The sequence below is a fragment of the Somniosus microcephalus genome, chromosome 1 (assembly GCF_052327205.1).
Source record: "Somniosus microcephalus isolate GS21.2 chromosome 1, FLI_Smic_1.0, whole genome shotgun sequence".
NCBI classification, from domain to species: Eukaryota; Metazoa; Chordata; class Chondrichthyes; order Squaliformes; family Somniosidae; genus Somniosus; species Somniosus microcephalus.
In genome coordinates, this window is record NC_140987.1 from 63,389,252 (window position 1) to 63,416,476 (window position 27,225).

Consider the following 27,225-nt stretch of genomic DNA (forward strand, 5'->3'; position numbering starts at 1 on the left):
TCACACTTTTCAGGGTTAAATTCCATTTGCCACTGTTCCGCCCATCTGACCAACCCATCTATATCGTCCTGTAGCCTGAGGCTTCCCGCCTCGCTATTTACCACCCCACCAATTTTCGTGTCATCTGCGAACTTACTGATCATACCTTTTACATTCACATCCAAATCATTAATGTAGACCACAAATAGCAAGGGACCCAGCACCGATCCCTGCGGTACCCCACTGGACACAGGCTTTCAGTCACAAAAACAACCTTCCACCATCACCCTCTGCCTTCTGCCACTAAGCCAGTTTCGGATCCCATAATATCCAAAAATCTATCTATCTCTGTCTTGAATATACTCAACGACTGAGCCTCCACAGCCCTCTGGGGTAGAGAATTCCAAAAATTCACCACCCTCTGAGTGAAGACATTTCTCCTCATCTCAGACCTGAATGGCTGACCCCTTATTCTGAGACTGTGACCCCTGGTTCTAGATTCTCCAGCCAGGGGAAACATCTACCCTGTAAGAATTTTGTATGTTTCAATGAAATCACCCCTCATTCTTCTAAACTCTAGAGAATATAGGCCTAGTCTACTCAATCCCCCCCATCCCAGGAACCAGTCTGGTGAACCTTTGTTGCACTCCCTCTATGGCAAGTGTATCCTCCCTTGGGTAAGGAGACCAAAACAGTACACAATACTCCAGGTGTGGTCTCACCAGGGCCCTATATAATTGCAGTAAGACATCTTTACTCTTATTCTTAAATCCTCTTGTAATAAAGGCCAACATACAATTTGCTTTCCTAATTGCTTGCTGTACCTACATGTTAACTTTTAATGATTTGTGTACAAGGACACCCAGGTCCCTCTGAACACCAACATTTCTCAATCACTCACCATTTAAAAAATAATCTGCTTTTCTACTTTTCCTACCAAAGTGGATAACTTCACATTTCTCCACATTGTATTCCATTTGCCATGTTCTTGCCCACTCACTTAGCCTGTCTATATCCCCTTGAAGTCTCTTTGCATCCTCCTCACAACTTACATTCCCACCTAGCTTTGTGTCATCAGCAAACTTGGATATATTACATTTGGTCCCCTCATCCCAATCATTGATGTAGATTGTGAATAGCTGAGGCCCCAGCACTGATCCTTGCGGTACCCCACTAGTTACAGCCTGCCAACCTGAAAATGACCCGTTTATTCCTACTCTGTTTTCTGTCCATTAACGAATTCTCAATCCATGCTAGTATATTACCTCCAATCCCATGAGCCCTAATTTTGTTGTAATAACCTCATGTGTGGCACCTTATCGAGCGCCTTCTGAAAATCCAAATACACCACATCCACTGGTTTCCCCCGTTATCTATCCTGCTAGTTACAACCTCAAAAAACTTGAATAGATTTGTCAAACACGATTTCCCTTTCATAAATCCGTGTTGACTCTGCCCAATCCTATTATTATTTTCTAAGTACCCTGTTACCACGTCCTTAATAGATTCTAGCATTTTCCCTCCTACTGATGTCAGGTTAGCTGGTCTGTAGTTCCCCGTTTTCTCTCTTCCCTCCTTTCTTAAATAGTGGGGTTACATTTGCTACCTTCCAATCTGCGGGAACCATTCTAGAATCTATGGAATTTTGGAAGATGACAACCAATGCATCCACTATCTCTACAGTCACCTCTTAAAACCCATCAGGTCCAGGGAATTTATCGATTTTCAGTCCCATTAATTTCTCCAGTAATTGGAAGCAAAGTTGATGAAATTTTCCAGTTCGGGACAAGAGCAGGAAATGGCACCGATACAGTCATCAATGTAGTGGAAAAAGAGATGAGGGAGGGGATCCCGAGTAGGACAGGAACGAAAAATGTTCCACGTATCCCACGAAAAGTGAGGCATACAAGTTCCCATAGCGACACCTTTTATTTGGAGGAACCGAGGAATCAAAGGAGAAGTTGTTCAGTGTAAGAGCAAGTTCAGCCAGGCGGAGGAAGTTGGCGGTGGATGGGAACCAATGTTCCCTTCAAGCTGCGCAGCCGCCTCACTGGCTTTTAAATGGGAAAAACTGCGCATGTGCGGAATTTTGACTGGGCCGTGCAGCCTGTTAAAGGGGCCGCGTGGTTCCCCCCCCAAAAAATTAGAGGGAACATTACTGGGGACTACCACCACCCCCCTCTGCTTGGCTGCATAAAAGATTATTTTTCATCTATAACAAAATGTGACAACAGTTGGGTAAGGTATTGTGTAATCAGATTATATTTTATAAGAGCAGGAGTATAATTTTGATATTTTTCTGCTACGGTGAAGTTGTGACCAACGTTCCCTCTAAGCCGCATGGCCACGCAGCTCTCTACCCGTCCCGCACAGCCTGGGAGCGACTTTTCCAATGTTCAGTTTCGCACATGAGTGGGCCTTTAAAGGGGCCGCGCATCCAAAACACATTGGGGGAACATTTGGTTGTGTCCCTTTTTTTTTTAAACCGCACATTTTTGTTGTTAAGTAAATATAAGCTCAAGGATCGTAGCGTTTAATTGTTGTTTGGTCAGGAAACGTTTGAGATTGCAATGTGTTTGTCGTTTTCAGCCTGGAGCTCAGAAGGACCTAGCATTTTGAGATTTTGTTCTTAAGTTTTGTATGTCAGAAGCCAAATGAAATGTCTTTTGTTTATTGAGATTATTTTTGCAGTCGTACTTTGGGGAAAAAATAGAATTCTGAAGGTAAATCTGAGTGAAGAAGTGCAAGCATCATGGGAGAGACAGCTGGGTGAAAGAGCCTTTGACAGAGGTTTGAATTTCAGTTCCGTTTAATGTTGCGATGCAGCTTAAAATCCTATTATGTAGCCAATGAACTTTGGAACATTGGAATTGCTAGATGAAAAAAAGACCATGGTTCATCTAATTCAATCGATCTCTATCAATCAGTCTACAACAGACCCAGACATGAGGTGAAGAAAACGCCAATAGTGGGAACCATAGGTCCAAAGTCAGCTGTTCCTCCCAAGCGTGCTACGCTCACGGCATGTCTCAAATTGCTCATTTACTGTATCCCAAAATATTTTCTGAATGAAATCTCTCTCCTTTTACATTTGAATGAATCCAACACTTTCTTCTTCCACCGTCACCCTAGGGCAGTGGTTCTCAAACATGTTTGGTTGAAGGACCCCTTTTGAAACGGATTAGTAATCATTGACCCCCCCTCCCCCCCCAATCTAATACAATACTATATAATACTCATTTATATGAAAGTGCTGCATGTAAAGAGTGTTTTAATAATGCGTTTAAAAAAAACAAGTATTTACTTGGAGATCAGTGAGATGGATGTGCCTGCTTAGTTTGCAGATGATACAAAGATGGGAGGGAAAGTAGTGAGTGAGGAGGACATAAAAAACCTGCAAAGGGACATAGACAGGCTAAGTAAGTGGGCAGAGATTTGGCAGATGGAATACAATACTGGAAAGTGTGAGGTTATGCACTTTGGCAGGAAAAATCGTAGAGCAAGTTATTATCTTAATGGCAAGAAACTGGAAAGTACTGTAGTACAAAGGGAACTGGGGGTCCTGCTGCACAAAACTCAAAAAGTTAGTATGCAGGTGCAGCAAGTGATCAAGAAGGCCAATGGAATGTTGGCTTTTATTGCTAGGGGGATAGAATATAAAAACAGGGAGGTATTGCTGCAGTTGTACAAAGTATTGGTGAGACCGCACCTGGAATACTGCATACAGTTTTGGTGTCCGTACTTAAGAAAAGACATACTTGCTCTCGAGTCAGTACAAAGAAGGTTCACTCGGTTAATCCCGGGGATGAGGGGGTGGACATATGAGGAGAGGTTGAGTAGATTGGGACTCTACTCATTGGAGTTCAGAAGAATGAGAGGCGATCTTATTGAAACATATAAGATTGTGAAGGGGCTTGATCGGGTGGATGTGGTGAGGATGTTCCCAATGATGGGTGAAACTAGAACTAGGGGGCATAATCTTAGAATAAGGGGCTGCTCTTTCAAAACTGAGATGAGGAGAAACTTCTTCACTCAGAGGGTGGTAGGTTTGTGGAATTTGCTGCCCCAGAAAGCTGTGGAAGCTACATCATTAAATAAATTTAAAACAGAAATAGATAGTTTCCTAGAAGTAAAGGGAATTAAGGGTTGCGGAGAGCAGGCAGGAAATTGGACATGAGTCTAGGTTCGGAATGGTCATGGCCCTGTGGGTAGTGGAGCGGGCCCAGGGGCCGTGTAGCCTGGTTCTGCTCCTACTTCGTGTTCTAATTCTGTGTTAGATTTCAGGAGATGGTTTTATTCCTGTTCCTGGCTGGGGTGGAGATCGCCTTTACAGAAGGTAAGTACTGTAGAAAATATAGGGACAGAGTGATCTGGACGAGTTTCAATCGCCTAGATGGGTCGGAGAGGAATTTCCCAGATTTTTTTTCTCCCAAATTGGCCATTGGGTTTTTTACCTGTTTTTTTACCTCTCCCGGGAGATCACATGGGTTCGGGTGGGATGGAGAGTGATAGAAGATTTGAGGTTAGGATCAGATCAGCCATGATCTTATTGAATGGTGGAGCAGGCTCGAGGGGCCGATTGGCCGCCTCCTGCTCCTATTTCTTATGTTCCCACTACCTCACTCTGTCTATCCTTGGTGTGGTGGTGTTTTTGCAAATATGAATAGTGCACTTAGAAGTATTTTCTGTGGCAGTGTTTTGAGTGTTGCATTTCTCAAGGTCTCTAGTTTACACATATCTTGTGCCTTACACTTTCAGCCGTTGAAGTGAAGACTCCAAAACCCAGAGGAAGGCGGCCCAGAGTAGTGGTGATACCTCCACGCTCTGGCGATGAAAGGTTAGTGTGCATTTAATCTGCAGACCATTCACCATTTAAGACTTTCGAAGTTAGTGGAGCCTTAACATTTCATTGTTTGAATCATTCAGTACAGTCCTAATCTAATTGATACCATAGACTCACTAAAAGACTGGGTGAGGACATTCTCTGCTTTAATTTTAGAGAAATTATAATTTATTATTGTTCAGCAATGAACTGCTTTCAAAGAAAGACTTGCATTTATATAAAGCTCCTTTCATGATCTCCGGACGTCCCAAAGTGCTTTACAGCCAATGAAGTACTTCTGAAGTGTAGTCCCTGTCGTAATGTAGAAAACGTGGCAGCCAATTTGCGCATAGTAAGATCCCACAAACCGCAGTGTGATCCGTATTTAACTGAAATTGGTTGAGAGCAGAAGATCTACTTCACATTGTATAAATAAAATTATGTATTTTTAATTGACTGGTTATTGGTGGTAGTCAGGGTAGAATCATAATATTACCCATTCTGCCATCATCAAACATATAAACAAGGTAATTTTTTTTTAGTGATGGTGGTTGAGGGTTAAAAATGGGCCAAGTCTCCCCTGTGGAATAGTGCCATAGGATCCTTTACGTCCACTTGAGCGGTCATACGGGGTTCATCCGAAAGGTGTACTAAAGAAACTTTTAGTTCTACATTAGAGGAATTGGTTGCTTCAGGGCCTACCGATTCCCTTGTCGAGAAGGATTCTGTGAATGCTCTTTTTGAGAACCAAATGTTAGGCTTGTAGAAACAGGAGTAGGCTGAGCTGTTCCACCATTTAATTAGGTTGTGGCTGATCTGTACCTCGACTGCATCTACCCGCCTGTGCTCCATATCAATCGATACCCTTGCCTAACAAATTCTATCGATCGCAGTCTTAAATTTCACTTGACACAGCATCCACAACCTTTATGGAGGAGGAAATGACAGAATTCTACTATCGCTATTTCTTTGTGAAGAAATGCATCCTGATTTCCCTCCTAAATGACCTAGCTCTAATTTGGTCCCCATATTAAATGGTCTGGCGAAAGGGGTGGGATTCAAGTCGATCGCTCTGATCAAATGGCTGTCTCCTCTACTAAAACATTTAATTTTATGATCAGTTCCACTGGTGCTTGTTTTAAAGTTTGTATATAACACGACTGATGTTTTGTATGTGCTGCCAGTGAGAGTGATGGTATGGACAAAGCCGAGGAAAAGAAGGCGGCTCCAGAGGAAAAGCGGAAGAAGCAACAAGAGCAGAAGAAAGTGAAGGAGGAGGAAGAGAAGAAAGAGGAGAAAAAGATTGACAAACCAAAAAAAGAACTGGTTAAAAAGGAAGGAAAGAAGGACCTTGCAGAACCCAAGCGAAGGAGGAATACCAAGACTAAGTCAACTTCGGAGTCTGAAGAGGAGGAACCAGAAGATGAAGTATGTACCGTCCAATATCTAAAAGTATGGGGACTGGATTCAAGTTTCATTTTTCTTGAAAACCTGATTCATGTTTGGTCATCTCCCTCAGGTTAAATTAATGAGAGAGACTGAGCGTTGCTGACTGTATCTCTTGTTTATGGTCTGCTAGGAGCAGATTTGAAACGTAAATAGCCGTTACAGAAGCCCAGTAGCCTGATTAGACGATGTCTCTGGTCTACATTCCCGACCAAGTAAAATACTGGATTTGGAATTCACTAATGACGTACATTTTAAAAGTTGCTTCCTTTTCAGGTCATCATTTGGGAATGGTGAATAGGTTAACACAAGTTGTTAACACTTGTACAAACTGGTAGGACAGATGATTTTCATGGTGGGTGGGGTCCTCTTTATTTCTAGCAATGCGATAAACTTCAAAACTGTAGCTGGGAATCTTTTCCCAGGATACAAAAAAGTTTAAAAAAAAAAAAAAAAGTGGCCTTTGTTGGTTTTCCAGTGTGGTGCTGGAACAACTGTTCCTGTTGCATACAAACGCAGTTATAAAGGATAACTTTTTTGAGGAACTATGTGGATAAAGTTCCATATTCTACGGTTGTTCTGGAAAGGTCTGTTGATATAGTTCTTGCTGCCCCATTTATTGTCGGAGTAAGCCGTTTTCTTCAGCTTCCCCACCGCCCCCCTCTCCGCCCGCCCCCCCCCTCAAGTTCTCAATCTGAAAAGGAGGCCAGGATCATTCTAATCACTCAATTGTCCACCAGCTTTAATTGTAGAATCAGGATCTGCTATCACAGCTGGAAGTGATGTTTTCTCGTTCGTTACAGTTCAGTTTGGTCATTGAGCAGGAGAAATTGCAGCTTTCCATGAGGTAGTGGCATCCTGTAATATTTCTCATGCTTTTCAGACTAGCACCTTCATACAGAGCTAATAGGACAACTTGTGCTAAGATGCTTTTAATGATAAACTGTTCCTATCATAGAGCAGGTTTCTGTGCATTCTTCTAATGCACCTTTATCTTGTATTCTTTTCATCTTTTCTCATCTACAATATTTTTTGTTGACTGTCTACATTTAAAAGGAAGAAAAAAGCAAGAAAACCAAGTGGGATGCTGCTAATAGACGAAATCTATTGAAAAATAAAAATGAGAAGGAACAAGAGGAAAAGCTACGCAAAGCGGAGGAAAACAAAAAAGATGAGCAGTAAGTGCCAGTTTCTGTTGATGCATTTTTGTGTATTGATCAAGATGACATGTTGATTATTCAAATACTTTGAATGTCAACACGGAGTGCCCTAATGACAGGTTATAGCTGGGCCAGGTTTATTTCATGATTATTCTTGAGTATTGTGTTTCTGTGGAACCGGAGTTTGTAGCACAGAAGGAAGCTATTTGTCCATCGTGTCTCTGCCAGTTATTTACTAGAGCAATCCAAAACTAATCCCAGTGCCCTGTTTTCTCCCATATCTCCATCTTCCTCTGCTTCAAATATTTATCCAATTTTCCCCTTAAAAGATGCAATGATCTCTGGCTGAACGGCTCCCTGTGAGAATTTCATGTTCCATTGACCTTAATTACAAGTCAGTCAGTGAGGTCTCAATTATTTAGACAAACAATTTTCCTTCAATTCTCTTTCGCCCCCAATTGATGACGCATTTTTTAAAGTTATTCATTCGTGGGATGTGAGCGTCGCTAATTGCCCTTGAGAAGGTGGTGGTGAGCCGCTGTAGTCCTTGTGGTGAAAGTACTCCCAGGGCTGACTTTGTCGTCGTGGTTTGGTAGGTCATTTCAGTGGCTTGCTAGGTCATTTCAGAGGGCAGTAAAGAGTCAACCATATAGGCTAGACCAGGTAAGGATGGCAGGTTTCATTCCCTGAAGGACATTAGTGAACCAGATGGGTTTTTACGACAATCCGGTAGTTTCATGGTCACCATTACTAATGCCAGCTTTTTTTTTTAATTTCCAGATTTATTTAATTAACTGAATTTAAATTCCACAGCTGCCATGGTGGGATTTGAATTCACGTCTCCAGATTACTAGTCCAGTAACCTAACCACTATACTATGCTACTGTACCACTTGATCAAAGCTTGGGGAACTAAAGCTTATGGGGTACATGCAGCTTACTAGCATTTGTAGGGTATCTGTTGCTTATTGCGCTAGGAATACCGTGCCACTTAGGGCTTTGGCTGTTTGGATCCAAATCGGAAGAATTCCAGTCCCCAGTGACTTGATCTATCATCCAGGTCGGCTCAATAAGTTAGGCTGGTTAAACAGTCATCAGCAGTACCCTGGAGCAATGTTCCCTCTAACTTTTTTTTCGAGCCGAGCGGCCCCTTCAAAGTACCGCACGTGCGTGGTTTTTCTGTTGAAAAGCTAGCTACGCGGGACCCCTGGCTCGCAGCTTACAGGGAGCATTGCCCTGGAGTATTGTATCATATTACCAAATCTGCCACAGAGAATTTGTTTAAATATCCCATTGCCAACTGTGTCAGCTGAAACCAACTTGCCCCCACCCCCAAAGAGACATTGCTTACCTCCTGTTACATTTTTGAGTCTTTTTCTGTCTTCATATTCTAAATTTATTTTGACACTCATTTCTTCAATTGTGGGCAATTTCCAACTCGCCACACCTTTTTAAGAATGTTCATCTTAGCCTGGAGTTCTAGGTAAGTTTTTGGTAACACCCAGGATTATGAAACAGAAAATTCTATTGAATTGCCTTTACTTACTGAACTTATCCTAGCTTTAATAGGAGCTATCTCGTATTACAACCCAATGAAGATGGTAAGAGCATGTGTTCTCGTATCTACTTTCTAGATAATGCTGTCCAGCAGATCTTGTCCCAAGTCTGAGTTTCCTTTGACGGCTGCCTTTTGCACACTGGATACATATACACAGCTTATCTTGTGACATGCAGCTTATCTTGATGCCCAGATCCAATGCTCTAGAAACATAGAAGATAGGAGCAGGAGTAGGCCATTCGGCCCCTCGAGCCTGCTCCGCCATTCAATGCGATCATGGCTGATCATCCAAATTCAGTACCCGGTTCCTGCTTTCTCCCCATACCCCTTGATCCCTTTAGCCTTAAGAAATATATCCAACTCCTTCTTGAATATATTTAATGAATTGGCCTCTACTGCCTTCTGTGGTAGAGAATTCCACAGGTTCACCACTCTCTGGGTGAAGAAATTCCTCCTCATTTCTGTCCTAAATGGCCTACCCCTTATCCTTAGACTGTGACCCCTGGTTCTGGACTCCCTGACCATCGGGAACATCCTTCCTGCATCTAGTCTGTCCAGTCCTGTCAGAATTTTATAAGTTTCAATGAGGTCCCCTCTCATTCTTCTAAACTCCAGCGAGTACAAGCCCAATCGACCCAATCTCTCCTCATACGTCATTCCTGCCATCCCAGGTATCAGCCTGGTAAATCTTTGCTGAACTCCTTCCATGACGAGAACATCCTTCCTCAGATAAGGTGACCAAAACTGCACACAATACTCAAGGTGTGGTCTCACCAAGGCCCTGTACAACTGCAGCAAGACATCCTTGTTCCTGTACTCAAACCCTCTTGCTGTGAAGGCCAACATGCCATTTGCCTTCTTAACCGCCTGCTGCACCTGCATGCTTACCTTCAGCGACTGGTGCACAAGGACACCCAGGTCTCGTTGCACTTCCCCTTCTCCCAATCTATTGCCATTCAGATAATAATCTGCCTTCCTGTTTTTGACACCAACGTGGATAACCTCACATTTATCCATGTTATATTGCATCTGCCATGCTTCTGCCCAATCACCCAACCTGTCCAAATCATCCTGGAGTTTCTCGGCATCCTCCTCACAGCACACATGCCCACCCAGCTTTGTGTCGTCTGCAAACTTGGAGATATTACATCCAGTTCCCTCGTCTAGATCATTAATATATATTGTGAATAGCTGGGGTCCAAGGACTGATCCCTACGGTACCCCACTAGTCACTGCCTGCCACTCGGAAAAAGACCTGTTTATTCCAACTCTTTGCTTTCTGTCTGCCAACCAGTTCTCTATCCAAGTCAATACCTTGCCCCCAATCCCATGTGCCTTAACTTTACACGCTAATTTCTTATGCGGGACCTTATCGAAAGCCTTCTGAAAGTCCAAATATACCGCATCCACTGGTTCTCCCTTATATATTTTACCAGTTACATCCTCAAAAAATTCCAGTAGATTAGTCAAGCACGATTTACCTTTTGTAAATCCATGTTGACTTTGCCTGATCCTGTCACTGCTTTCCAAGTGCTCTGCTATTACATCTTTTATAATGGACTCTAGTATTTTCCCCACTACCGATGTCTGTAATTCCCCATTTTCTCCCTACCACCTTTTTTGAATAGTGGGGTAACATTAGCTACCCTCCAATCCATGGGTACTATTCCAGATTCCATCGAATGTTGGAAGATGATCAGCAATGCACCTACTATTTCTAGGGCCACTTCCTTAAGTACCCTAGGATGTAGATTATCAGGCCTTGGGGATTTATCGGCCTTCAATCCCATCAATTTCCTTAACACCACTTCCCTACAAATACTGATTTCTTTCAGTTCCTCCTTTCATCAGACCCTATGTTCCCCTCTGTGCCTTTTTCACTAGTTGCTTAATCCAGGTTCTCACGAAAGGGACTTCAGCAATGAGCTATGTCTGCAGTGAGGCTGACGTCCCCCTTCTTCATGGTGTTGAGCGGTAGGTCGCTATTGCCTGCTCATCCCTAGTTTCCTCATTTAGCACAAATCTACCTCACAGACTGATCCTGGATCTAGTACTTGAGACAGAAGGAATCTTCCATTGCATGCCTAGAAGTTGTGCACTTGTTTCTCTCTAACCAAGTGTGAGCGATTGCTGTAGCTCATCTGTTAAATTCAGATTTTTCCTTGTGTCTAGACAAACTAAAGAGGAGAAAGAAGGAAAGAAAGAAGAAAAACTCAACTTCAAGAAAATAGAGAAAAAGAGAGGTATGGGTCTGTCTGTTTAGATTCATGGCAATATTATCAGTAAGGCTGGCTGGATTTTATTTCACAAAATATGACTTTACCTTTTTGTTCACAGAAATGTCAATGGAATTGAGACTTCAAAAATTGCACAGTGAAATCAAATTATCACTGAAGATCGACAAGCCTGTGAGTACTCGCTGAAGAGTTTGGATTCAGAATCGGGTCCATTCCTAACTTGGTGTAATTTATGATGAAGAGGGCAATCTGTAATTTCCATTTCTGAATAATAGAACTGTGTTAGATGGTCAAATTTGACAATGGTTTCAGGTAAATATTTAGTAATCGTTGTGTAGTTCACCAGGATTATCATTTTTTTAAAATTGAGCAAGGAACACATGACTTGTCATGAAACCTAGTGGAAATTAATTTTTAAAAGTTAATTCTCTGGATGTGACCAAAGGCTGGCATTTATTGCTCGTCCCCTATTTGCTCTGAGAAGGAGGTGAGTAGCGGTTTGATACAACTGAGTAGCTTGCTAGGGCACTTCAGATTCCACCATGTGGGACTTATAAGCCAGACTGGGTAAGGACGGCAAGTTTCCTTCCCTAAAGGACATTAGAAATAAACATTTTTGTTTACGTTTGACACTTCAGATAGTTCTCAAAAGGCAACCTGTGACTTGTAAGTATTTACATTTAAAAAAAAAAGCCTGCTAGGTAGTTTTGTGCTGTGGCCAAAGGAACTGGGTCGAGACTGCCCAAACTCACTTTACATAGGGCTTCTGTAACCAGCGGACACCAGAGACATACCCATCAGTCTGACATGCATTTAAGCCCAGAATGTACAGCTGAAAGGCCAGTGTCCAACCTATTGCAGCATCCAGTCCGGCTAGGAATTCCACATCTCTGGACGTCCCGAAGCGCTTTACAGCCAATCAAGTACTTTTGCGCTTTAGTCACTTGTAATGTAGATGGCTTGTTTCAGGTTGACATTCAGGACTTGTGACTGTTTTTAATTTGCTCAAAGCAGACACTTCAGAGGCTGTAGCGAGAGCTTCAGGTCAAGCAGAAAATCGAGCACTGCTTGCAGGAACAGTCTAACTAATTTAACATTAGCTGAGCCACATTTCACATTGCCTCAGTAGGTGGAGGGAATATTACCACCTTTTTTTCTGGATCTCACTGGAGCACAGGATACTAGAACAGAAATGACCAATATCTCCGGATCAGCAGTCTCCCAGGCATCGGTCACAGCTGATGCCACAGCACCACTAAAGGCTTGGTACCTGTCAATAAAGGCAGAGGTAGAAACTTCTTGTCTTGTTCTCCAGAGCCATATGTGTCAAAGTATCTGGCGGAGTTCTCACAAGGACACTCTTCGAAGCTTCTCAAAAGAAGGCTTTGACCCCCATTGAGAGAACAATATGGGACGTAAACCAGTCTGGCTGGATCAGTACATCCAATCCAGTCTCTGGTCACTGCATTGTCAGAGGTTACATTATTTAGCCAGTACTAATACTAAGTTGGCTAAAACAAAAACACTTCCAGGTTGGTGCTAGTCTATTCATTGTGTTGGACGACTTGTTACGATGAATTGAGTGATATTGTGAATGAGTGAGAGGAAGATGAAGGTTTTGTACCCTGTATCCAAGGTCCATGTCCTGTGTCTTTTGATGACTGTTACCTACACAGCCTCAATTGGGCTGCTTACACTGGCATCTGCAAGTTTGACACAAACCATGTGTATTCTTGGTGCTTTGCAATACTCGATGTCCCAGCTTCAACAAGAGCTTGCATTTATGTAGTCTTCAACTTAGGAAATGTCCCATAGTGCTTTACAGGGGAGAAAAAATAAACCGGAATAAGGAATGGTTGCTGAAACGTTTATGGAGAGATTAGGAGGGGTGTCCAAAAGGTTAGTTGGAAAGATGGGTTTTGAAAAGGTTTTAAGGATGGAAACAGAAAAGTGGATGGGCTTTGGGGAGGAGCTCCAGAGCAATGTGTGTGTTTTTTTTTTCCAGTACTCCTGTGGAGAACGCAAAGTTAGTGACTTGTCTAGTATTGTGTCTGCTACACAGTTGATGAGGATTATTAATGTGAAGGATAGATGCAATTTAGAAAGTAAACCTTTAATTGTGCATAAAACATGTAAGGTATAAATCATGTTGGATTCACTAATAAATCCCATTAATTCTATCACCAATATCAATAATTCTTCTTGATACAAAAACAAGCACTAAGACTTTGACCTCCACGGGTAATTAGAATGCAAATTATGGCAATGCGGTCAATTGAGGTTCCAGTGTGCATGTTCTGCCTCTTAAGTATAAAGTACCTTTTAATTATTTTCTCCAGTTCCTCTGTATTTCACTTTGTGCAGTTTTATAAATGTCATGATATTAGCAACTGGGCGCTTGCACTAATGTTGTAAAACCAACTGGCAGTCTTGCTGCAGATGGTGCAACACCACACTCCTACCGACACTGACCACTATTGTGCTGGCGTGAAAGTTAGGATTTCATCCAATTACAGTGTGGCTCCAGTCCTACAAATGAACATAACTGATACTGTTCAACCTAACGATTCCAAGTTTTAAACCTAACAGCAAATCTAACTTTTTAACAAAAAAATTGTTGCATTTAGGAATTCAGTGTTCTTGTATTAATTGCAGATGCAAACTAATGATGTACCTTCCCATATAACTTCTGTTCCTTTAGGATGTGAAGAAATGTATTGAGACCTTGGATGAACTCGCTGCACTCCAGGTTACTCCACAGCATCTGCAGAAACACAGCGAACTGATTGCAACACTTAAGAAGGTTAGATCCCTTTAGAACTTAAGAGGTGATTTTTCTCACTGGCCCTGTCTGTTGCTCTGCCTCTCTTTCAATCCCCTCCCCTTCTGAAAGTGCTGTGAGGCTGGACATTGAATGCTGGTAGACTAGTTGACCATGGAATCCTTACCTGGCATCTGCTTGTGTGCTTTTCAGTAGTGATCACTGGAAGGAATTCTGGCCATCACTTTAGATTTCCCCCCTTTGAATCCATAATTTGTGACAAAATTAGTGAGTATTTAGAAATGGGTGGATTGGTTTGTTAAAGGCAAGTCATGTTTGACAAATTTAACAGTTTTTGAATAAGTGACATTGTATAGATAAAGAGGATGCAGTGGATGTATATATGGACTTTCAAAAGGCATTCGATAAGGTGCCTCAGACCTATGTTATAAAAATGCAGGTGTATGGGACAAGAGGAAATGTAGGAGCATGGATGAAAAGTTGGGTGACAAGAAGCAAAGAGTTGGGATAAAAGACTACAGCTTAGATTAGGAAAGGTTTGAAAGTGGTGTTGCCCATGTGTCAGTTCTAGGTCCACTTTTGTTCTTGGTGAGGAAGACTGTAAAGGACCAAGAAGTATATGGAGAGCGTGCAGACTGGATTCATCAGGATGATTTTGGGGGTGAGCAGTTAAGTTATGAGATGACAATTGGGATGATCTCCACTGGAGCATTTAAGAGGTTTTTAAAAATTCTGAAAGGTTTTGATAGGTAAGCGGGGAGCCTCTTCTTTAGGTGAGTCTGTGACAAAGGGTCATCAGTTTTAAATGGTCGACAAGAGTGAGGAGAGATGCTATTTACGCAGTGGATTGTTAGAACATGGAATGCTTTGCCACAGGGTTTGTTTAGGCAGAGACCATTGCATCTTTCAAGAGAAAATTGGTTAAACATTTGAAGCAGAGAAAGATGCAGGGTTACGGGGAGAGAGCAGGGCAGTGGGGTTAGTGTTGAATTGCTGTAGGAGAGAGCCGGTACAGGCACGATGAGCAAAATGGCTTCCTTCTGTAAACCTCTGTGGTTCCATTCCACCCCAACACACCAAGATTTGGCAGAATGAGACCAGTTGTCCTGCTCCCATTGCTATTATAGTAGAGATCAGCAAAGACCAGGGATTGAACTTGGGTCCTGAAATGAGAAGTAAGTTGCCTTTCAAAAGCTAGGCTTTATTAACCTTAAAAACCAGCAGTACATCTTAAGCTCCCAGTCTCAACCAGACTGTGGAGAACTGAATTTAAGATGGCCACCACAGGTCACATGACATCAACTAACCAATAGGTTTACAGCATATATCTCAAGGCAGGAAAACAGGCAACCAATTACAATGCTTCTTATAAAACAAGAATAATCACCACATTCACCCCTCCTTTTAAAATATACTTCAACCCAGGTAGCCTTTACAATTTACAATTAGTTATTTATGACTAAAACAATACATGTATAATATTTCAACAATTTTAAAATTTTACTATCAAATTATTTTAAAAGTCCATTTTTAATCGGTCAACCGGATATCTTGTTCGTGTCAACCTTCTTAACCTTGGTAAAGTTCCTTTCCCTCCCACACCAGGAGACACAGAAATATCTTCTGCAGGGAGGCTATCAATATCCTGATTATCAACGGTTCCTGAATTGGAAGTCCCATTAGAAGGTAAACTGGGAGGGTCATGAACATCCATCGAGGGCAGACTAAGAGAATTGTAAATGTCTGCAATAGGATTGGAAATATTCGTAGTATCTGTGACGACATCAACATTATCTAAATTCTGGCTATTGTTAATATCCTCAGAAGAGGGCTGGCCACCACAAGGAGCTAAATCTTTAACTGAAACCGTACTTTCTTTCCCATCTTGGAATCGAATGTGAGCATATTGGGAATTTACCTCCAATAGCTCCACCTCCTCCACTAAAGGATCATATTTTGACAATCTAACATGGCGTCGGAGCAGCACAGGTCCCTGCATAGTAAGCCATGAAGGTACCGAATATCCCGTAGTGGATCTCCGCGGATAGTTGAAGAGCCTTTCATGGGGAGTCACATTAGTAGCCGTTGAAAGCAATGATCTAATGGAATGCAGGGCATCAGGCAATACCATTTCCCACTGTGTATTCTCAAGGTTCCGAGATGTCAAAGCCAACATAACTGCCTTCCAGATCACCCCGTTATATTGTTCGCACTGTCCATTACCCTGGGGATTATACAGGGTAGTTCTGCTAGTAGAAATTCCCCGACTCTGGAAGTATTCCTTCAACTGGGAAGACATAAAAGAACTTCCCTGATCCGAATGGATATACACAGGCATCCCAAAGATGACAAAAAGTTGAGTCAGACATTTAATAACTGTAGCAGCTGATACATCTGCACAAGGAAAAGCAAAAGGGAACCTTGAAAACTCATCCACAACAGTAAATATATATTGATTCTGAGTCGTTGAAGGAAGGGGCCCCTTAAAATCAATGCTCAGGCGTTCAAAGGGAAAAGTAGCCTTTATAAGATGAACTCGTTGAAGCTTCGAGAAATTCGGTTTACACCGGGCACAAACAGAGCATGACGAAGTCATCCGCTTGACGTCTTCAACTGAAAAGGGCAATTTCTTACTGCGTACGAAGTGTATCATCCTCGTAACACCAGGATGGCACAAAGCATTATGAAGATTAATAAATTCTTTATCCTGACTGCTATACCTTCTTGACTTGGTAACAATTGGCTTACAGTCTGACATCAAATTGGTAAAAGATGATAATGGAGAAATGGATAAAGAAGTTGATCCACAAATAGACAAAGGTGGCTTAGTTCCTCCGAAAGAAAGACTGAGGGACTCATGTAATTGAAGCACATCATGACCAATCAAAATATCCGCACAGAGATTAGGCAGAACAAATAGGCGTATATCAGTAAATTGAAATGAGAAGTAAGTTGCCTTTCAAAAGCTAGGCTTTATTAACCTTAAAAACCAGCAGTACATCTTAAGCTCCCAGTCTCAACCAGACTGTGGAGAACTGAATTTAAGATGGCCACCACAGGTCACATGACATCAACTAACCAATAGGTTTACAGCATCTATCTCAAGGCAGGAAAACAGGCAACCAATTACAATGCTTCTTATAAAACAAGAATAATCACCACAGGTCCTGGCTTGTGTGGCTTTGTTCTGCATAAGTTCAATGTTATTTTCTTGGCATTTCCCAGCAAATGTGTTTTGGAAAGAATGTATGTAATATGTTTAACTACTCCCCGCCCCAGAGCAGGCAGCCTTTTCTATTCTATGCTGCAGAGGCCTCAGTAGAAAGATTTTAAGATGCTTGATAGTAGCTGTAATCGGGACAGATGTTTCCCATAGGCCACTTCATTCTTCAGTAACTGCTGCTACAGCTGGTGATGAACGCTGCATTTTATTTTCTGCATAAGGGACAGAGTTTCAGGCAACACTGTTTGAGGGTGTTACAGCGACAGTGGAATTGTCTGAAGTTTCACACCTGGTTTTCTACTTGGAATATAGGCAGAGTATTGATGTGTCGTTACAGAAATTCTTGTAATGGTGCCGGAGTTGTGAATGACGTGTTACAGGATGAGCTGTACAATGAGGAAGTTATACTCAATTCAGTGCATTGATGTACATGGTTTTGGACAGTTTTTTGATTTTGCTCGGCAGCTTTTCCAGACGCAAGTATTCAAGCAGATGCAGGCTTTGTAGAACAGTGCAGTAGATGACTTTAAATTTAATGGACTTAAAGTGCAGCAGGGTATGGGCTAATTTTACAGAAATTATATTGGGATATTTTACATAGTTTTAATTGTAACACATAAGAATTGCCTATTATTGCCTTCACAACTGAAGCAAAGGCTCCTGTTAATATCGGTATTTGCTGTATAGTTTCTTGGGCCGTAGGATTTATATCCTGAATTTGTGTCTGTATTCTGTGCAACCACAAGTCTAAGCAGGGCTGTTCCACATTTATCTTGAATCAACTAATGGGATTATGTTTTCATTGATTTTTCTTTCTTTATAGATGCGTAACTACAAAGCCAGTCAAGATATCATGTTTAAGGCAGATATGATTTACAACAAATTCAAATCCATGTTCTTGGTTGGCGAAGGTGATTCCGTGATTACACAAGTACTGAATAAATCTCTTGCTGACCAGCGGCAGCATGAGGAAGCAGTCAAGGCACGAGAGCAAGAGAAGAAAAGTGATCAACTGGAAACTAACAAGAAAGCTGAAAACACAGAGGAACAAGTGACTGGTAAAGTTCATCCTTCCTCCAGCCCTCAACTAGTTCTGAATTAACTGAACGTATTGGGTTGAGTTCAGTTCTCTACTCTTGAAAGCGGTGGAGGGAATTAGTTAGTTAAGTCTTCTGTGCCTAGTGACACACGATGCAACCCATTTCTTCCACTGCTGTCTGTCCAGAGCAAGATATTTGACTCCGATCGGAGTGTCCTCTTGCCTTAAGATCCAGCAGATTGCGGTTCTCCACAGTTGGTTTATATTTGTAAGTCTGTAACAGACTTGTCTGGGTTCTTTCTATAACAAAAGGCATTTTTACATGGACAGGTCGTTTGCCTGACTCTCACCCTATCAGGAGAACTGGTGGACTGGCCTTTAGTCTGGCTCCTACCTGTCAACCTGTCTGGCTTGGGTGACCCAACCAGGAGATATATTCCCACCAACGCAGCCCTCCGGGACATGGGAGCATGGCACCCCGTCAATGGGCTGTCCCTGAGGAAGAGCCTCCAAGGATTCTGGCTGACATTTAAGAGCAGCAGGTTTTCCTCATCCGTTGTGTTCACTTACGACGTGTTATTATCGCACAGGTTCATGGGCGGTGGAGGGAGGAGACTGGAGGGAGGAGGAGGAAAAACTGAGCTCAAAACACTGCATACTTCGAGCCTCCAGTCTTTTCCAATACTCTGTTAAATAAATATTCTCTCCTCTATAAAAGTCAGCAATAGGGGTTCTCCCGGTGGCTCGAATACTAAATGCACTGCTCCAGCTTGATCAGTGTGCTGATCTGAGGTGTTAAGTGCTACAACTGGACCTCAATTTTCTGGCTGGGGTGTGAGGGAGGATTAATCAAGGCTCTTGTTCCTGGTCAGTTGCTTTTGTTCATTCCTGGGATGTGGGCGTTGCTGGCAAGCCCAGCATTTATTGCCCATCCCATATGCTCTCGAAGGTAGTGGTAAGCCACCGCAGTCCATGAGGTGAAGGTACTCCCACAGTGCTGTTAGGGAGGGAGTTCCAGGATTTTGACCCAGAGACAATGAAGGAATGGCAATATATTTCCATGTCAGGATGTTCTGTGACTTGGAGGGGAACTTGCAAGTGGTAGTTCCCATGCGCCTGCTGCCCTTGTTCTGCTAGGTGGTAGAAGTCGTAGTTTTGGGAGGTGCTGTCGAAGAAGCCTTGGTGAGTTGCTGCAGTGCATCTTGTACAGCCACAGTGCGCCGGTGGTGGAAGGAGTGAATGTGATGGATGGGGTGACAATCAAGTGGCTGCTTTGTCCTGGATGGTGTTGAGCTTCTTGAGTGTTGTTGGAGCTGCACCCATCCAGGCAAGTGAAGAGTATTCCATCACACTCCTGACTTGTGCCTTGTAGATGGTGAAAAGGCTTTGGGGAGTCAGGTGGCGAATCACTTGTTGCAGAATACCCAGCTTCTGACCTGCTCTTGTAGCCACATTATTTATGTGGCTGGTCAATGGTGATCACCCCCACAGGATGTTGATGGGAGATTTGGCAATGGTAAACCCGTTGAATGTCAAGGGGAGGGAGGTGGCTAGACTCGCTCTTGTTGGAGATAGTCATTGCCTGGCACTTGTGTGGCGCAAATGATACTTGCCACTTATCAGCCCAAGCCTGAATGTTGTCCAGGTCTTGCTGCATGCGAGCACGGACTGCATCATTATCTGAGGAGTTGTGAATGGAACTAAACATTGCAAGCATCAGCGAACATCCCCACTTCAGTTCTTATAATGGAGGGAAGGTCATTGATGAAGCAGCTGAAGATGGTTGGGCCTAGGGCACTGCCCTGAGGAACTCCTGCAGCAATGTCCTGGGGCTGAGATGATTGACCTCCAACAACCACAACTATCTTCCTTTGTGCTAGGTATGACTCCAGCCAGTGGAGCATTTTCCCCTTGATTCCCATTGACTTGAATTTTACTAGGCCTCCTTGATGCTACACTCGGTCAAATGCTGCCTTGATATCAAGGGCAGTCACTCACTTCACCTCTGGAATTCAGCTCTTTGTCCATGTTTGAACCAAGGCTGTAATGAGGTCTGGAGCCGAGTGGTCTTGGCGGAACCCAAACTGAGCAGCGGTGAGCAGGTTATTGGTACGTGCCGCTTGATAGCACTGTCGACGACACCTTTCAGCACTTTGCTGATGATTAGGAGTAGACTGATGGGGCGGTAATTGGCCAGATTGGATTTGTCCTGCTTTTTGTGGACCGGACCTACCTGGGCAATTTTCCAGTAACTGCTACTGGAATGTGTGGAGATTGAGCGAGGACGGGTTGAAACTCCGCTGTGAAGCATCCCAAAGTTAAATAGACAGCCACAGCCTTCGTTCACACGTGACAAATAACAGAGCAGGTACCCCCAGAAGAGGAGGGAAAATTGGTGGGGAATTGTTTTTATTGTTGTGGTTTATTGCAGTATAACATTTGAATGGACTTATTAATGCTTGCCTCAGTGTTACAGTCCCTGGAACTGCTGGCAGTGTAGAATCATAGAATCGTTACAACACAGGAGGCCATTCGGCCCGTCAAGCCCGTGCAAGAGCACTTCAGCTAGTCCCACTCCCCCGCCCTTTCCCCGTAGCCTAGCACATTTTTTTCCTTCAGGTACTTCTCCAATTCCCTTTTGAAAGCCACGATTGAATCTGCCTCCACCACCCTCTCAGGTGGTGCATTCCAGATCCTAACCACTCGCTGCATTAAAAAAAAAGTTTTTCCTCATGTCACCTTTGGATCTTCTGCCAATCATCTTAAATCTGTGTCCTCTGGTTCTCGACCCTTCCGCCAATGGGGACAGTTTCTCTCTACTCTGTCTAGACCTCTCATGATTTTGAACACCTCTATCAAATCTCCCCTCAATCTTCTCTGCTCCTAAGGAGAACAACCCCAGCTTCTCCAGTCTATCCACGTTACTAATTCCTCATCCCTGGAACCATCCTTGTAAATCTTTTCTGCACCCACTTTAAAGCCTTCCCATCCTTCCTAAAGTGCGGTGCCCAGAATTGGACACAATGCTCCAGTTGTGGCAGAACCAGTGTTTTATAAAGGTTCATCATAACTTCCTTGCTTTTGTTTATAAAGCCCAGGATCCCATATGCTTTTTTAACCACTTTCTCAACCTGCCCTGCTATCTTCAACGATTTGTGCACATATGGCCCTGGGGCTCTCTGTTCATGCACCCCCTTTAGGATTGTACCCTTTACTTTATATGTCCTCTTCTCATTCTTTGTACCAAAATGTATCACTTCACACTTTTCTGCATTAAATTTTATACCACATGTCTGCCCATTTCACCAGCCTGTCTATGTCCTCTTGAAGTCTATCACTCTCCTCCTCACTGTTCACTATACTTCCAAGTTTTGTGTCATCTGCAAATTTTAAAATGGTGTCCTGTACACCCAAGTCCAAGTCATTAATATATATCAAGAAAAGCAGTGGTCCTAGTACCGACCCCGGGGAACACCACTGTATACCTTCCTCCAGTCCGAAAAACCGTTCACCGCTATTCTCTGTTTCCTGTCACTTAGCCAATTTTGTAACCATGTTGCCACTGTCCCTTCTATTCCATGGGCTTCAACTTTGCTGGCAAGCCTATTATGTGGCACGGAATTCCATGTACACCACATCAACCACATTGCTCTCATCAATCCTCTCTGTTACCTCATCAGAAAAATTCAATCAAGTTAGTTAAACACAATTTGCCTTTAACAAATCCGTGCTGGCTTCCCTTAATTAATGCACACTAGTCCAAGTGACTTAATTTTGTCCCGGATTATCGTTTCTAAAAGCTTCCCCACAACTGAGGTTAAGCTGACTGGCCTGTAATTGCTGGGTTTATCTTTGCACCCTTTTTGAACAAGGGTGTAACATTCTCCAGTCCTTTGGCACCACCCCCGTATCCAAGGAGGATTGGAAAATTATAGCCAGTACCTCTGCAATTTCCACCTTTACTTCCCTCAGCATCCTAGGATGTATCCTATCTGGTCCTGGTGACTTACCAACTTTAAGTACAGCCAGTCTTTCTAGTACCTCTTTATCAATTTTTAGCCCATCCAGTATCTCCACTACCTCCTCTTTCACTATGACTTTGGCAACATTTTCTTCCTTGGTGAAGACAGATGCAAAGTACTCATTTAGTACCTCCTCTGTGTCCTCTGCCTCCATGCGTAGGTCTCCTTTTTGGTCTCTAATCGGCCCCACCCCTCCTTACTACCCGTTTACTATATTTTTATAATGCTATAGAAGACTTTGGAATTCCCTTTTATGTTCGTTGTCAGTCTTTTCTCATACTCGTACTCGTGTTGTGCATAAATGCGCCAGATATTTGGCTCTTGTTTAAGGGATGCTTGCGGCTTGTGTAATCCAGCTAATGGGTCCATTTCCTACACGCTATCAGCTACTAAAACGATGAATGGAGAAGTTGTACCACAAGATGCAGAGAATGGCCACTCGTTGAAACGAGTAGAGAACAAGGCTGGAGATGAGAAGAATAATAAATCGGACGCTGTGCAGCCGCCACAAAACAGGTGAGTGTGCTTCAAGCTTGAGGTGGATTAAAATCTATTATGGGGACCTGGGTTTGAATGTGGTCCTGGTTATTTTGATTTTGTTAGTTGCTTTACCACCTTCGTAGAATGGTCGATGCTGGGGACCTTGTTGTGGTTGCCTTTGAACTGTCCCGTTGGCAAACGAGCCGGGTGAGCTGCACAGGTAGTGAAGTCCACAAGGTGCCACTAATTGGTTAACCTGTACAGGGGCATCTTCGGGAGATTTTGTCAAAATAATTTTTTTTTTGCGCTTTGCAGTCAGGAGCGTGTGGGATGTTGGTGCTGAGCAATGTGGGATATAGCCAGAGCTTCTGGCACTCCCTAGTTCCGTACCTACTGAATCGCCACTGCAAAAAGCATCGAGAGAAACTTGGAAGAGGGCTTTCACAGTAAAGTTCTTAATTAACACAGAAATTACATAAGCTGGCAAGAGTCTACAATTTCTGTATTAACTAAGAAGCTTGCTGTAAAACCCGATTGCGTCTCCCAGTTCTGCCGCTGATATTCCAACTGCTGCTCCTCCCAGGGAGCTGAGCCCTACCCCTCTCTGTTGGTGGTTGCCTGACTTTTAGTGGCTTGTTCCCACTGCTGGTTGTCTGTAGATTGGCTTTACTGCCGGCTCAAGCTCTCTGGTCATCTCCCAGTCTGGTACTGTTAACAACAACTTGTATGTATATAGAGTCTTTAATAAATTGACACCAAGTCAAAGAAGATGATACTAGGTGGGTAAAAGCTTGGTCAAAGCAGTAGGTTTTAACGAGCGTCTTAAAGGAGGAGAGCAAGGCGGAGAGGGTTGGGGAGTTTGTAATTCAAGTGATTCTCTCTAAACTTATGTTTTTTTTAATTCTGAAATTGGTGTCACTATAGACTTTTCCGAATATGTATCGACCGTTTAGTAACATGCCACAGAAATTGCATAGATCTGTGCAGAGTTCAAATTCTCTGCAGAAATTGGCCTCAAAGGTCTCCAGAATTCATGGGGCTCTGGGTGTAGTGTCCATTCGATGAGGCAGTCATTGGGAAGAGACTTGTATCCTATCAATTTGGATTTGAGTTCGAATCCAGATCCTTGAATTAAAAGCACAATGTTACACGCAGGTAACTGCAGTAGCTCGTTCTTAAATCCTGGGTAACTTCATTTTCTTACGCATGCTTTTCCATCTTTAAAATGAAATGTATTGATGAATATTGGAAGTGGGGCTTATTTTTATGAAGAATCTTCAGCTTGTTAAATTCTCAAAGGTAACTATCGAATTTATGTTGAGTGGTATTGTTCCTCTAGAAACACGGCTGCCCCTTGTGGCATTGTGCAGCTTTCTGACATCTATAAAATGAAATGTATTGATGAATAATGGAAGTGGGGCTTAATTTTGTAAAGAATGTTATGCCTTTGTAAGCTTCAGCTTGTTAAATTCTCTCCAGTTTACATTTATTGGCATTGTTCCTCCAGAAACACTACTGTCCCTTGTGGCTTTGTGCAGCTTTCTAAGTCTTATTAATTGAATTATTTGGTCTTACTGTTGAATGCATACCAATTAGATCAGAACTTTTTTACTCTCTGGAAATGCATCCTTCACACTTCTGTATTCACCTGTAGGTGATTCCAATGTCATTACAAATATTTACACTTATTACTGCGCATGCTTTCCCCCCCCCCTTTAAATTTTTTCTCCTCTCCAGAAGGCTGTGATATGGTTCTATGGGCAGTGGCTGCTCCCAGTAGCTCAGCCAAGTGGCCATTGTCCTTCTGTGACTGTCAGAAGGTTGGCCAACAATCTAATGGTGCAGTTCAGTGGACAAAACGACCAGCGAGTGCAAAGTATGAGGAATGTAACAGCTGGGCTAGATTCTATCCCTGCCTGAAATCCAGTGAAGGAGGGGTGGGAGAAGGGGGCAATCACTGGATAGTAACTGAAACATAGAAGATAGGAGCAGGAGTAGGCCATTCGGCCCCTCGAGCCTGCTCCGCCATTTAATGAGATCATGGCTGATCATCCAAATTCAGTACCCTGTCCCTGCGTTCTCCCCGTATCCCTTGATCCCTTTAGCCTCAAGAAATATATCTAACTCCTTCTTGAATATATTTAATGAATTGGCCTCAACTGCCTTCTGTGGTAGAGAATTCCACAGGTTTGCCACTCTCTGGGTGAAGAAATTCCTCCTCATCTCAGTCCTAAATGGCTTACCCCTTATCTTTAGACTGTGATCCCTGGTTCTGGACTCCCCCGCCATCGGGAACATCCTTCCTGTGTCTAGTCCTGTTAGAATTTTATAAGTTTCAATGAGATCCCCTCTCATTCTTCTAAACTCCAGCGAATATAAGCCCAATCGACCCAATCTCTCTTCATACGTCATTCCTGCCATCCCAGGTATCAGTCTGGTGAATCTTCGCTGCACTCCCTCCATGGCAAGAACGTCCTTCCTCAGATAAGGCGACCAAAACTGCACACAATACTCAAGATGTGGTCTCACCAAGGCCCTGTACAACTGCAGCAAGACATCCTTGCTCCTGTACTCGAATCTTCTCGCTACGAAGGCCAACATACCATTTGCCTTCTTAACCGCCTGCTGCACCTGCATGCTTGCCTTCAGCGACTGGTGCACAAGGACACCCAGGTCTCGTTGCACTTCCCCTTTTCCCAATTTCTTGCCGTTCAGATAATAATCTGCCTTCCTGTTTTTGCCACCAGAGTGGATAACCTCGCATTTATCCACATACTGCATCTGCCCAATCACTCAACCTGTCCAAATCATACTGGAGTTTCTCGGCATCCTCCCCACAGCGCACACGCCCACCCAGCTCTGGTTTTCCCCCTTCTCTAACCCAGGGCTATGATTTGAGATCCGGTGACTCAGCAGACCAGGAATAGAACCTGGAACCCTGCTGTTCAGTGTGACTTCAGTCGGTGAGATGTCTCCACCAATTCAGCTGTTGGAGGAGACTTTTTTTCCCTTCAGTGAATAACAATAGTGTCTCCTTTTAAAGCTGATGTAAACGTTAATTTTAAAGGAATAAAATGTGATTGTGTAAGGTGGTAATTTTTCTTTTTTTACTTCAGCGAACCGCATCAATCTGATGCATCGCAGTTGGCGAAACAACCATCAGCCAATACTGAGGCTGGTCAGATGGAGACAGGACCGGCTACTGAAAGCTGAGCAGCTCCAACCTGCATATTGTCACCAAATTGAAAATGTAGCGCCTAGCACGGGAGTTTTGGGGGTGGGTGGCGGTGGGGGAGAGGTGTTTTTCGTTTCTGTATTTTGTAACTTCTGATTTGTAGACAACTTGCTATTTAACACTGGATATCCGTAAAAACCCCAGTAAAAAGCATAGCAGCAAATAAGCACATGGTAGTGTTACCACATAGAACTGCCGAAGCCTAGGTGTACATTTTTTATTTGGTTTCTTTTCCCCCTTTCTTTAGTATGTTTTATATAATGATTGGAGGGTGATGGTGTCCCTTGTTTCTGGGTGTGTATAGTAATTCAATGGCGTTTTTATGTTGACATGGTGTATCTTTTTTTTTGTATTAACCTGTTGAGGCCAAATCTGCTTTAACGCCAAATAATCAAAACGAGTTTTGTTCCTGCATGTTGGAATTGCAGGTAGTATCATAAAGAAACCTTCATGCATTTTTATTGAGTCATTTTTTAATACTTTTTTGCTTTGTTCTAGTAAATATCGCTAAATTTTTGCTTTACAATGTATTTGTTTTTTTTTATATAACAGCCTGTAACAGTTCTACGTGAAGACATTCATTGAATGGTTATTGTAAACCAAGCTCTGAATTGCTTTTTATTTTTTTATACTAGACTTGTCTTTGTAATACTAAATGCTTCCACTTCAGATGAGCCACAGAAGCGTTTCTGATGTGTTGCATTTTGCTTTGTCTGTCGGGGAGGGGTTTAGGCCTTAAACATTGCTGTAAACTTGCACCAAAATAAATGTTTGCTTCGTTAACACCGTGATTCATACCTCTTTCATTTATTTAAAAAAAAACCTACTGGTCTGAGGATGATGTGTGAATGTACCTATTTTTGAATTCAAGAGCAGCATAAAATTGATTGGTGCAACCAGTATGACGAACCAACGCTAATGAAATCTCTCCTCGCTGAATAAACGGCACTGTACAGTACTCTAATAAATGCCTGCAGATAGGTCAAGGGCCTGGTGTGAGATCTGGACAGAGCAGGATTAAACGGAGTGGACTTGAACAGTGTGTTTTATTTGGGAATTTGGAAAGAGTGGGAATTCAGAGAAGAGGGCTGCTTTTTGCCTACACTACTTGTAGTGCTTTGTGTTACAGGTAGATATTTAATTTCAATACCCTTAACTTAATCTCGATCAAGTAAGTAGTCAAGAAACGACACTGTAAACTAAGTTACCTAATTACCAAGTTAATTAAATAAAACAAGGTCAT

General features: G+C 42.8%; 1 protein-coding gene across 1 annotated transcript in view; it reads left to right on the top strand.

The window, feature by feature from the left end:
• Window positions 1-26,773, top strand: part of LOC147124135 (PC4 and SFRS1-interacting protein-like) — a 42,496-nt gene extending 15,723 nt beyond the window's left edge. Inside the window, exons 7-15 of the mRNA XM_085982618.1 lie at window positions 4,738-4,816; window positions 5,986-6,229; window positions 7,304-7,425; window positions 11,137-11,207; window positions 11,302-11,372; window positions 13,903-14,004; window positions 18,030-18,264; window positions 22,654-22,783; window positions 25,864-26,773. Coding sequence (XP_085838744.1) covers window positions 4,738-4,816; window positions 5,986-6,229; window positions 7,304-7,425; window positions 11,137-11,207; window positions 11,302-11,372; window positions 13,903-14,004; window positions 18,030-18,264; window positions 22,654-22,783; window positions 25,864-25,960 — 1,151 coding nt within the window. The 3' untranslated portion in view covers window positions 25,961-26,773. The remainder of the gene's footprint in view (window positions 1-4,737; window positions 4,817-5,985; window positions 6,230-7,303; window positions 7,426-11,136; window positions 11,208-11,301; window positions 11,373-13,902; window positions 14,005-18,029; window positions 18,265-22,653; window positions 22,784-25,863) is intronic.
• Window positions 26,774-27,225: the final 452 nt, after the last annotated feature.